Source organism: Bubalus kerabau, chromosome 19, assembly GCF_029407905.1.
Source record: "Bubalus kerabau isolate K-KA32 ecotype Philippines breed swamp buffalo chromosome 19, PCC_UOA_SB_1v2, whole genome shotgun sequence".
Lineage (NCBI taxonomy): Eukaryota > Metazoa > Chordata > Mammalia > Artiodactyla > Bovidae > Bubalus > Bubalus kerabau.
In genome coordinates, this window is record NC_073642.1 from 68868119 (window position 1) to 68878908 (window position 10790).

General features: G+C 65.1%; 2 protein-coding genes across 10 annotated transcripts in view; one reads left to right on the forward strand and one right to left on the reverse strand.

Moving 5' to 3' along the window:
- The window catches only part of KLC1 (kinesin light chain 1), a 111786-nt gene extending 108601 nt beyond the window's left edge, over positions 1-3185 (forward strand). For all 6 annotated transcript variants that reach the window (XM_055556172.1, XM_055556151.1, XM_055556156.1 and 3 more), the window contains 2 exons: positions 2648-2717; positions 2894-3185. In XM_055556172.1, the coding sequence (XP_055412147.1) occupies positions 2648-2717; positions 2894-2922 (99 nt within the window). In that variant the 3' untranslated portion in view covers positions 2923-3185. The remainder of the gene's footprint in view (positions 1-2647; positions 2718-2893) is intronic.
- Positions 859-10780, reverse strand: XRCC3 (X-ray repair cross complementing 3). Of its 4 annotated transcripts, none has more exons than XM_055556175.1 (9): positions 10564-10780; positions 8246-8320; positions 7853-7979; positions 6228-6365; positions 5905-6117; positions 3777-3931; positions 2039-2251; positions 1920-1966; positions 859-1833 (listed from the first exon to the last, which is right to left on the reverse strand). In XM_055556175.1, exons 3-9 carry the CDS (start codon positions 7905-7907, stop codon positions 1629-1631), a joined length of 1026 nt encoding a protein of 341 aa, XP_055412150.1. In that variant the 5' UTR covers positions 7908-7979; positions 8246-8320; positions 10564-10780; the 3' UTR covers positions 859-1628. The 4 variants fall into 4 exon arrangements, 3 of the variants coding, with proteins under 3 accessions (XP_055412150.1, XP_055412149.1, XP_055412148.1); XM_055556174.1 differs by having other exon boundaries at positions 7853-8010; XM_055556173.1 differs by having other exon boundaries at positions 8246-10780.
- Between the last annotated feature and the right edge of the window lie 10 nt (positions 10781-10790).

A 10790-nucleotide genomic window follows, 5' to 3' on the forward strand; every position in this document is an offset into this window, starting at 1 on the left:
GGAAGCCCGGTGTAGTTCTCAGAGGGCAGCGGGGGCCCGCCTGCCTGCCATCTTTTCCTGGTGAGGGGACCCTTGGGGGCCAGGACGCATTTCTACATTGTTTCTGACAAGTCAGACTCGCCCCAGCCAGAGGACATAGGCTGTGGAGGATCTGAGCATCCGCAGGAATGTGAGGGCAGGCGTGTGTCAGGGTGAAGGTTGGGGGGATCCGGGCCTTCTAGCCTCCTGCCCCTCCCCCGGGGGCTGCAGGAATTCGGCTGGTTATTTTCTGAAACTTAAAAGTATTCCTCTGTCGGGTCAGAAGACTGCTAGGAATAGCACGTCCCCAGTCGTCGTCCCCACAGGGAAGTAGCAGCCTCCCTGAGGACTCAGTTTACAGCGTGCAGCTCTCGTCTCGTCTATACGAGTTCCTGGGAAGGCCTGCTACGTCTGTGTGGGGCCAGCCTCTGATGGGTCTGTTTGTGCTTGTGTGCGAGCGATGTGGTGGTCCTGGGGCTTCTGGAAGCTAAAGCGGCGCTCAGCGCCAGCCCGGGTGAGGTGCAGGTCAGCGCAGTCGCTGGGCAGACACGCCCTCCGTGGGATCCCGGACAGACGTGCGGGCTGCTGTCACTGTTCGCACGGGCGTGGAGCCACCCCTCGGGGTCGCGGGCCTGCGAGGGCCGTCTAGCTGTCCCTGGGGTGTGGGTGGCTGAGGGCTGGGGACAGGTGGGCGCCCCAGGACGCCCGTCAGCTGGGCGGGTGGATGTGGTCCCCAGGGCGCGTGTGCAGGTCTGCACCTCTGCGGCGTGGAGCGGCCGTCCGTGTTCTCTTTTCTCACTGTGGCTGTGACTTGCCTAGGAAATCATTTGGAACTGTACATAGTTAATTACAAAAATAAACTTTTATTTTCTGTTGTAAAGTCCCTGTACTTTGCAGAAAGGCTCTTCTGTAAAACTCCAACCCTGAAAGAAGCTTTTCCTATTTAACACTAGCCACTCGGTCTTTTAGGGTCACAGGCTACTCTGAAAACGTGATGAAAGCTGGAAATGGATCATCCTGTCCTAGAAAAACACACGACAGACAGCGTGCTGACAGCCGGGGCTGGCGGCCCGGCTGCGAGCCTGCGGGGCGAGCCGTGTCGGGGCAGGTCAGCCTGCACCCCGCCAGCACAGCAGCTGTGAGAGGGCGGCTGGCGGGTGGGGGAGTCCCAGCAGAGCCCAGTGCCGCGGAGGGCCCGGGGCGGCGGGCGCCTTCACCCGGCACGTGTTCGTCCACAGCTGCTGGGCAGAGGCGTGGCAACGGTGGGCGAAGGTGACTCAGCCCTTCCGGAACTGGGCCAGTGTGTCCTCGGTGACTTCGGGGGTGCTTCCAAACCGGATGGTCGTGGCTGGGCTGAGCAGAGGGCCCGTGTTCCATGCAGAAGCGCCGGCCGTGGTGGGGGAACTGAACTGGGTCTGGGCAGGAGTTCCTGCCGGAGTGGACACCCCTGCCCCCAAGGCCAGGACTGAGGTCCCAGCCACTGCAGCACACTGGACCGGCTGCCCTCATAGACGAGTCCTCATGGGCCCAGAGGGGTTTCCGCAGACGGGCCTAGCCGGCTCCTGCAGCAGGGGCAGCTCCCCACCCCAAGGGGGTCCTGTACCCTGCAGTCAGCTGCATGCAGTCCCAGGCGTCCCCCGCACGCCCTCGGTGGCGATCGTGTAGGAGCAGGATGAGGCCGGCAGGTGGGGGGCGGAGACTACCCTGAGGGTGCGGCCAGGCGGGGCGAGAGGCGCCTCCTCAGGGCGCTGCCGTTCGGCCAGCAGCCTCACAAGCAGCTGGTTGGCCCAGGTTATCCCCAGGGCTGGGGACATCCTGAGACGGGAAACAGCATGCGTCACCTGTGGAACCAGCGCCTCCCACCCCCCCGCAGGGCCCCCCGTCCTCAGGGCGCCACTCACCCTGGCGGCCCGGCCACCGAGTCCTGCTCCTCCACGGCCTCTGTCACCTGGAGGGTGCAGAGTGGTCAGTGACGGGACCCTGCCGGCCTGGCCCCGCGGGGGGCTGGGAGGAGGCCCACCTGGTTGATGCACAGCACGGGGCTCCGGAAGGCGCAACTCAGCCGTCGCAGCTCAGCCCCCAGCGCCAGCAGACGCTGGGCCCTGAGGGCCAGGGCCGCCCCGTCGAACTCGCAGCGGAAGGGGGCTGCCACGGAGTCGATGACCACCAGGCGGGCCATGCCGCGTGCCAGCAGCACCGGCACCTTCTCGCTCACGCATTGCAGCAGGGTGTCCTGGGGGCCGGGAGGCCCGTCAGCGCCTGCTCAGAGCCCCCCATCCACCCTGCCCTGCTGCTTTCCCCTCCTGGGGCCGTCACAGGCCAGGCCTGCCTCCCACCCGTGGCCCCGAGCCAGGCACTGCCGCCTACACCCAGTGGCACCACCAAGGCTGACCTGTCGCCACCCCGGCTGCCCACACCCAGCCAGGGGGCATGGTGCAGGGCCTGACCATCCTGCATCCAGCGTGCAGACCCCCGGGCTGCGCCCGGCGACGCGCCAGGATGCCCAGCAGGACCCTTAGCACTGTGTCGGAAGCAGCCATCCTCAGGGGCCAGCCCTGCTAGGACTCCCAGGAGCTGCCATGCCCGCGTCCCCGCCCTGAGCGAGGTCCGCTCTGTGCTTCACCCACAGGGCGCTGCCGGCAGAGCCCTTCTCTGTGGACAACGACAGCAGCAGCGGCCTGGAGGACGCCAGCCTGAGCGTGAGTCCCATCACCCCGGGGGCGCGGGGTCGGGACTCCCCAGAGCTGCTGGGCGCAGAGGGGGACTGGGCCCAAGGCTGCTTGTGCAGGGGGTGTTGACCCAGGCGGGCACAGGGCGGGGGCTCTCAGGTGCAGCCCTGTGGGCAGGGGCCCTGACCCGCCGCCCCCCTCTGCAGTGAGGCGGCCGCAGAGGAGTCCGGCCTGAGCTGCTGTGTGCGCCCCGAGGGCCCGGTGATGCCGTGAAGGTCGCGAGGCTGGAGGGCCTGGGGCAGCGCCCGCAGTGCTGACCGACACCCCTGTTCCAGCGCCCTGACCCCCCGTACGCCTCACACAGTGGGGCCCAGGACGGCCTGTGTGCCTGCAACCTGCCCGGCCTGGGTTGCTGCTCTTTCACTGCCCCGGGCTACGTGTGATCATGTACTTTACTGTAAATTTCTAAAAATTAAACTTTATATGTCTTACCCTTTACTTGACATGCTTTCTATAGCAACCCTTAAGCGGGGGAGGGCCCAGGTGGGGGCACACGGCTCTGCTCTCCACTGCCCAGCTCCCTTCTGAGCCCTCCGCCTCATTACTCAGCCGCAGACGATGGCCCCAGCTAGCCGCCCGCCCCCTCCCTGGGCACGGCTTCTAGACGTGGCGGTGCCCTGGCAGCCCAGCCCGTCGGCCAGCAGTCTGAGGAGGCTTGTCCGGCTGGGGCCCCGGGGCTGCAAGGGGGCCTTCCCCTCCTTCAGAGGTGTAGAACCCCACTCGACTCCGGCCGGGGCAGCGGGACCCATTCTGTGGGCAGTGGGCATCTCAGCGGCCGGGTGAATGGGAGCCGGCGGCACTTGCCCGGTGGGGACATGGGGCTTGCCCGGGGCAGGAGGCGGTGTGTCTCCTGAGGGCCACGGTTGGCAGAAACGCACAGGATGGCCAGTTCATCCCAAGTCCAGGCACTGAGTGACGCTGGCCTGAGTGGGACCCACGGCCCCCAGGCTGTGACCCCCCGCAGGTGGGCCTGACCGTGGTTCTGGGCTTCATGTGCACGGCCCGGCCGACGTCCCCTCAGATACTCACCACGTCGGCTGCGTGCTCGATGAAGATCTGGTGGCCGAACTTGATCTTGGAGATCACGTCCCCCGGGACGTCTGCCCGCAGGCGCTGCTGCTGGGCGATGAGCTGCTGCAGACGGCGGCTGGGGAAGGCGTCCTCTGTGCACACGTACACCGCCCCTGGGAGGCCGTGGCGCGGTCAGCGGCTGGCACACGGCCCCCTTCCTGCGCTGCCCCGTGGCCTTCCCTCTGACGCAGGGCAGGGCTGGCCGGCGCCTGCCTCCCACCTTGCTGACAGGATGTCACCCTGGGGGTCTGCCCCTGGGCAGTCTCGGGTGGGAGTGGGTGGCGTTCTCAGGGGCCTGTGCTTTCAGAAACACCTCTTTCTGCGGACGGGGGGGCCTCTCCCAGGCCCTGTGGATCAGAGGTTCCCAGATCCCACTGTCAGGCTCCTCCCACAGTTCTAGGCTACGTGGAGGGAACGGTCTTTGCTGCGCCTGGAAAAGCCAGTCAGCAAAACACCGGCGATACATCGCTGGGGCCTGAAGCCCCTCCAGAAGATCCAGCCCGAGTCCTGCAGCTGGAAGGAACCAGGGGCCATGGGTGCTCCACGGAGGTCCCAGGATAGTTCAGTGGGAGACAGCAGTCTTTTTAAGAAATGGCAGTAGGACAGACACGCCCATGTACAAAAGGACGAAATCAGACTCGTGCCTCACACCACCTAAGAAAACCAAATCTCAGTGGGTCAGCTACGAGAGCCCAAAGCACAGCACCCTTAAGGGAAAACGCAGGCATAAATCTCAGACCTCGGGTCAGGCAGTGGATCCTTACCCACGACACGAAAAGCATAGGTGAGAAAGACCAGGGAAGCTGGACACCGTCCAAGTGAGGAACAGCTTCAAAAGTCCATCGAGAAAGTGAAGAGACAACTTCCAGAAAGAATACTGTGAGCTGTGTATCTGATAAGAGCCTAGTGTCCAGATGACACAAAGATCACTTAGATCAGTTCCGTTACAGAAAGACAGATCACCCGAGGGCTCAAATGGGCAGAAGACGGAAGAGACATTGCTCCAAAGATGTGGGTGAGCGGCAGCTCGTGGCGAGACACTCAGCACCACTGCTCTGGGGCCACAGTGACGACGCTCCCACACTGGGTCAAAGGGCCAAGGGCCAGCTCAGACACGGGGGCCGGGGGCCGCCTGCAGCCTTCCTGGGAAGGGAGACGGTGCAGCGGCTGCTGAGAATAGTCTTTGGAACCACGGAGCTACCACGAGACCCAGCATCACCCCTAGGCGTCCACCCAGAGCCACGTGCCAACAGAAGGCGTGAAGAAGCCATGTGACTGTCGGCGGATGGAAGGGTGGTGACTAAGTCAGGGAGTTCCCTGGTGGTGCCATGGGTCAGAGCCCACCTGCCAATGCCAGGGACACGGGTTCAAGCCCTGGTCCAGGAAGACCCCACATGCCCTGTGCTCTGGAGCCCCTGAGCTGCTGCTGCCGCACCTTAAAACCACAGCTGAGGAAGCCCTGGGCCACAAGGGCCGAGCCCAGGTTCCATGTGCCCAAAGCTGTGTGCTCACAACCAGCACTCCGGCAAGATGCCGCTGCGGCCAGAGGCCCCCGCGCCGCAATGAAGACAGGCCCCTGGTCGCCGCAACTCGACAAAGTCCGCCCATCTGTGAGCGTGCGACCCGCTGTGACCTGGTCCTGCTCCCACAGAAATTCAGACACGAGGGGGTGAGGAGCCAGGAGAACCGCCCTGAGTGGTCAGGGCTGCCCGTGTGCCCTGCGCCCCAGATCGTCCTGGGCAGGCGGTCTGTGCGCCCCCCACGTGGCTGAGCCCCTGGTCCCTGCATGGCGCCTGCACAGGTCCAGAGGGGGTTACCATGCCTTTCAAAATTAGGGTTTTCGGATCTGATTCGGGGAAGCCGCCTTCTCAGCAAGACGTCCAACGGACCCACGTTTAATGTGGTCACGGCGGCCATGGGCCAGGCCCCTGCAGGGGACGCCCATTTACAGGCAGCCCAGGCCAGCCTGTCCCTGCGGGTAGGCCCCGGGCTCTGCGCTCAGCTGGCAGGGGGTCCATCTGGGTGTGAAGCGATGGGAAACGGCCCCCCGGGGCCAGCAGGTCGGGACCCCCAGCCCGGCACTCACCAGCCCCAAGGCCTCCGTGGTGCCGCGGCAGCTGCACGGCCAGGCAGAGCTGCAGCGCTAGCTGGGTCTTCCCCGCCGAGCTGCGTCCAGCCAGCTCTGTGATGCCGTCCAGGGGCAGCCCGCCACGGAGCAGCGCATCCAGCACAGGGCAGCCCAGGCTCAGGCGCTGGTGCTGCTCAGGGAACGGCCCCTCCTGCCGGAGCAGGTGCAGCGCTGGGGGCGGCGGAGGGGGAAACAGGTGAGCCCAGGCCCCCCATGCCAGGGCCCCAGCCCCGCGGGCACCCCGCCCAGGCCCCCCACACCCCATGCCGGGGCCCCAGCACCTGTGCACACTCCATGTCCCCGTAGGAGTGAGGCAGCCGCCCTCAGCAGGAGCTGCACGTCGGGGCTGGAGAGGCGGGTCCGTCTCTGCAGATCTGGTCCAGAAAGATGCAGGACCTCCTTCACTGACCTCAGTTTGGCTGAAATCACAGAACCGGTCACAGGACACGGTGCCCGTGGCAACAGTGACTCAGGGACAGAGGGTGACAGCCAGCTCTGGGGGCCCGGCAGGCCGCGGCTGGCCCACCTGCTCCCGGAAGCTGCACGGACCCCTGGACGACAGGTCAGGGAGGAAGGGGCCTGTCCCCAGGGTGGGGAGCAGCGGCCCCCAGACACATCTGAGACAGGCCTGCGTGTGCATCACCAGGGAGGGGCTGCAGGAGGGGACCCAGACGAACGTCCACTGCGCCCGCCTGCGGACAGCCAGGGAGTAAAGAGGTAGAGTCAGCTTGCTGGTGGCACTGTCAGGGGTTACGGGCTGAGGCCCGAGGGTGGGTGTTTGGGAGGAAAGGGAGTAATTCTGAGCTTAGATCAGTGTATTATTTTTAAACTAGTAGGAAAAAAAAGAGGCTAACGATCCATCCAGTCGGTTCAGAGAAAGGCAAAAAAGAGCTCACACACAGAGGACAAATGGCACAGCATCAGGGCGCGGAGCCGGCCTTCCTGAGCGGCCTCGGATGCACATGCTGGTCTGTTCGCTGTGGATCAGAGCGGAAGACGGGGCCTCCGGAGCAAGGAGCAGCCCAGCCCTGTCCACCGTTCACCAGTGCAGAGCGCCTGACCCCACAGCATCCTCACAAGCACAGGGGGCAGAGATGGAGGGTGTGCGACGGGGGGATGGAGGGGGTGCGGGGACAGGATGGGGGATGGAGGGGGTGCGGGGACAGGATGGGGGATGGAGGGCATGCCGGGACGGGGCGGGGGGATGCAGGGGGTGGGGGGATGGGATGGAGGGGGTGCGGGGGCCAGCCGGGCAGTGGAGGAGTTGGTACACCCTGGGGACGGATGTGCCCAGACGCCAGCAGACTGGGTGGGCTGGCCTGACAGATGCCCTGCGAGGTGTGGGAATGACTGGAAGGCACAGGAAACGCGCCCATGAGAAGGGAGACAAGCACTAACTTTGGGGAAAACCAAAGACGGTCAGGAAACAGTTGCGAGCTGAGGTTCTGTGACATCCGTGATGTCCCGGCGACAACTCTGATGGCTGACGTGGCCCAGGCTGCGTTCCCACTGGGGGTGGGCGGGCCAAGTCGGGGCAGAGGGGGCGCGAGGAAGCCAGCTCTCACCCCCAAAACGGAGGTCTGTGAGGAGCCGGAAGTCAGACCCAGCAAACACGGCAGCAGAAGCACAGCCCGCCGCTGAACGGCTCACAAGGACCGAGTCCCGTCTCACTGCAGACGCCATACGTGCTGCTTCAGCGAAAATAAACTAAAAAAGCCTTTCACACGGCTTTTTTAGTGTGAAACACACACCCACACAGGCCAGCCTCGGGGCGCTGTCTGGGGCCAGGAGGCAGAGGGCTCCCAAGGCTCGGACAGGCCACCCTGTAGCTGGTCTCCATAACCTGTGCGCAAGTGCACGGCCACACTTTCTCACGATCACGTCACATAAACATCGGCAAACACACCTTTCTTAACTGCAGCGACGATTCTGGGATTCAGGTCCAGCTGATCCAAATCCATGTCTTCAGCAGGGACAACCAGAGACGGACGACTGCCCTGCGACACGATGTGCCGGCCGCCCCCTCGAGCGGCCTGGGAGGCGAGTGCAGCGGAGTCACCGAGCCTGGGGGCAGTGGCCGACTGTGGGGCCCGGGGCTTGGAGGCCCCCCAGTCCCAGGGACAGCGCTGAGATCAGCCCCAGGCTCTTCTCACCAGGAACTCAGAAGCCTGGGCTCAGCCCACCCTGGCGTGCATTTCAGGAACCCCCGAGCACCCCCTCAATGAAGGTCAGCCCGCTTCATCCGCTTCGGGAAGGTGAGAAGTGGGCTTGTGTCCCAGCCCTGGCCCCTCTGACCCACCTCTCTGGGGCACGGGTGCCGGGCCCACGCTGCACTCCCTGGCGTATGCTCCCCTGAGCACGTCTCTGTGGGGATCTGGAGAGAGCGGGAAGGTGAGTGGTGGATCCCGTGGGCACCCAGGAGGTCGGAACCACCGTGACCACTGAGCCACTCCAACAAAGGACAACGGACACCTTGCCCACCTGGCCTGCAGCTTGCCCTGGCCCCTGGCCCAGAGCAGCATGGTGGGCGGGGTGGCAGCGGGGCGGCCATGCCAGGCTGTGGCCACTCGGCTGAGGCTGGCCCAGCAGCCAGCAGCAGCAGCAGGAAGGCCCATGCCCCGGGGCTCCTGACACCGAGGGGGGCAGCACAGCGTGGACTTGGCCTTCCGCACGGACACCGCTGACCCTCACGGTATGGGGTTGTCCCTGAAGCTTCGAGAGACAGGCCACCCGCCCCTCATCCAGTCTGGTCAGGAGCGAGGGCCTGGCTACCCAGCACCCATCGGCTGTCTTGGGGTGGCCCCAGGCCCTTAGAGGCAGTTCTGGGACCAGGAGGTCTGGATTCTGAATGACCGTGAGAGGGAAGCCTGTGCGGGGACTCGGCCGGGAAGTGCCTGGATGTAAAACCCAATCCTGAGAGCAACTGGACACACACAGGAGAGTCAGCGGTGACCAACCATGGGGCCTCGAGCCCAAGTAGAGCACCTGCTGCTACCTGACACAGGCCCGGGAGCCCCACCGAGAGCCCCAGGAGGGGCCCGGGTGAAGCCGCCAGGGACAAGTGTGTGCCCCGCAGCACCCAGCATGGGCACGGGCGGGCCTGGGCAGCCCCCGGGAGCATTGCGTGCAGGTCTCAGGGAACAATTAACAGCAGGTGCTGCTGCTGAGCGAGCATGAAGGCATGTGAACCCCTGGGCCAAACACGAGACTCCTCCCCAGGTGTAATCACTCTCCTGTGTCTCTGGGGTTCTCAGGTGGCCCGAGGACTTCTGTGCCGCCAAAGAGGCTGGGATGGGCCCACCCCCACTCTGGGGACAACAGTCAGGTTCCTGGCGGCTTTAATTGATTCACACTGAAGACTCAATGGGAGGAGGGAAGATCTTTCTGAACTGATGCACTAAGCACCGCTCCCACTCGACCCAGTACCAGACGGGGTTGGGTGAGGTGGGAGGAACCCTGGGGGAGGCAGCTAGCCAAATCCCCACAAACGGAAACTGTTATTCCTTCTCTGATTTCAGGCAAAGGATCAATACACACAGCTCCAGGCTGTTGCTCTAAAATCATCAAAGGTTGAGGGCTGACATTTACCAAACAGTCCAAGTGTGTGACAGGTATGAACGTCACACCAGAAGTATTACAACCCTTGTATTGCTGGCAAGAAAACAGAAGCACAGAATGGTTAAGCAACAAGCTTCAGGTCACACAGCCAGCAAGTGGGTGGCCCGGGATGCAGGTCCAGGCCTGGGCTCTAAGCCCCTGACCCCGCGTTTGCACTGCCCATCTGTTAACAACTCCAAAGGGAACGGTTTGGACCGCAGAACTCGGTCATCCAGAGGCTGACCCGCCTGAGGGTGTCCAGCTCCCTCTCAAGACGTTTCCTTTCTTTTCCTGCTCCCCTCCCAGAAAGGGTGCCAATGAGCACGCCTTCATCCCAGGGCTGCTGTAGGGAGCTTTCACCGGACCCCGTGGGCGGCCACACAGGTCCTCCCCTGCCTAGGCCAGCACTGTGGTTTCTCCAGAGCCGGCCAGCCTGGACTTCTGGCCCCGCTCCCTTCGCAGGACCCTCTTGCTCCTCTGGGGACCTCTCCTCTTTTCAGCCCCTGCGGCTTTGAGCACTCATTCCCCAGTCCCCCTGGCCTGCGTGTCTAGCAGGCCCCCGCCTGGGCCGTCCTGACAGACCAGGGGACGCTGCAGCCGCATCCTGCCATCCACGCACACCTGCGCTTCCCACCTGGCACGCTCTGAGCCCGACCCCACCCTCCGCGCCCCACCCCGCGGCCCCGGCGCGGACGCACAGCCTGAGCAGGCTCTGCAGCTGCGCGGGCTCACCGCCCGGGGACCGAGGCCCTCCGTCTCAGCCCTGCCCGGCATCCGCCCGGCCCCCTCCCACCCCCGGGGCTAGCGGGGGCCCTGGCTCCGCGGTCCCGCCTGCCCGTCCGCGGCTGCGCACCGCCGATCCGGGCACTGGGGAGGCGCCGGCCGGCCCCCGCCGCGAATCCCAGCAGCAGGGCCGCGCGGGCGCCCAGCCGGGCCCTGCCCGCTTCCCAGCGGTCTCTACGCCCAAGGCCACCCCGGACTCCGGCCGCTCGGGACCGCAGTGGCCACCCGCGTCCTCACCTCTCCCGCGCTCCTCACGCTCCTTCGCACCGCCCCACCCCTGCCTCCTCCTCCAATGAGCGCAGGGCGCTCCGCGCCGGATGCGCCAATCAGAAGAGAAGGGGAGCCCACGTCGCCGACTGACTGGCCAATCCGAAGTCTCAGTCGCCCCTAGCGGGTGGGGCGTGCTTGGGCGGGTCCTCGCTGACCATTGGTGGCCGGCCGCAGGGGGGCGGGGGAGGCGACCT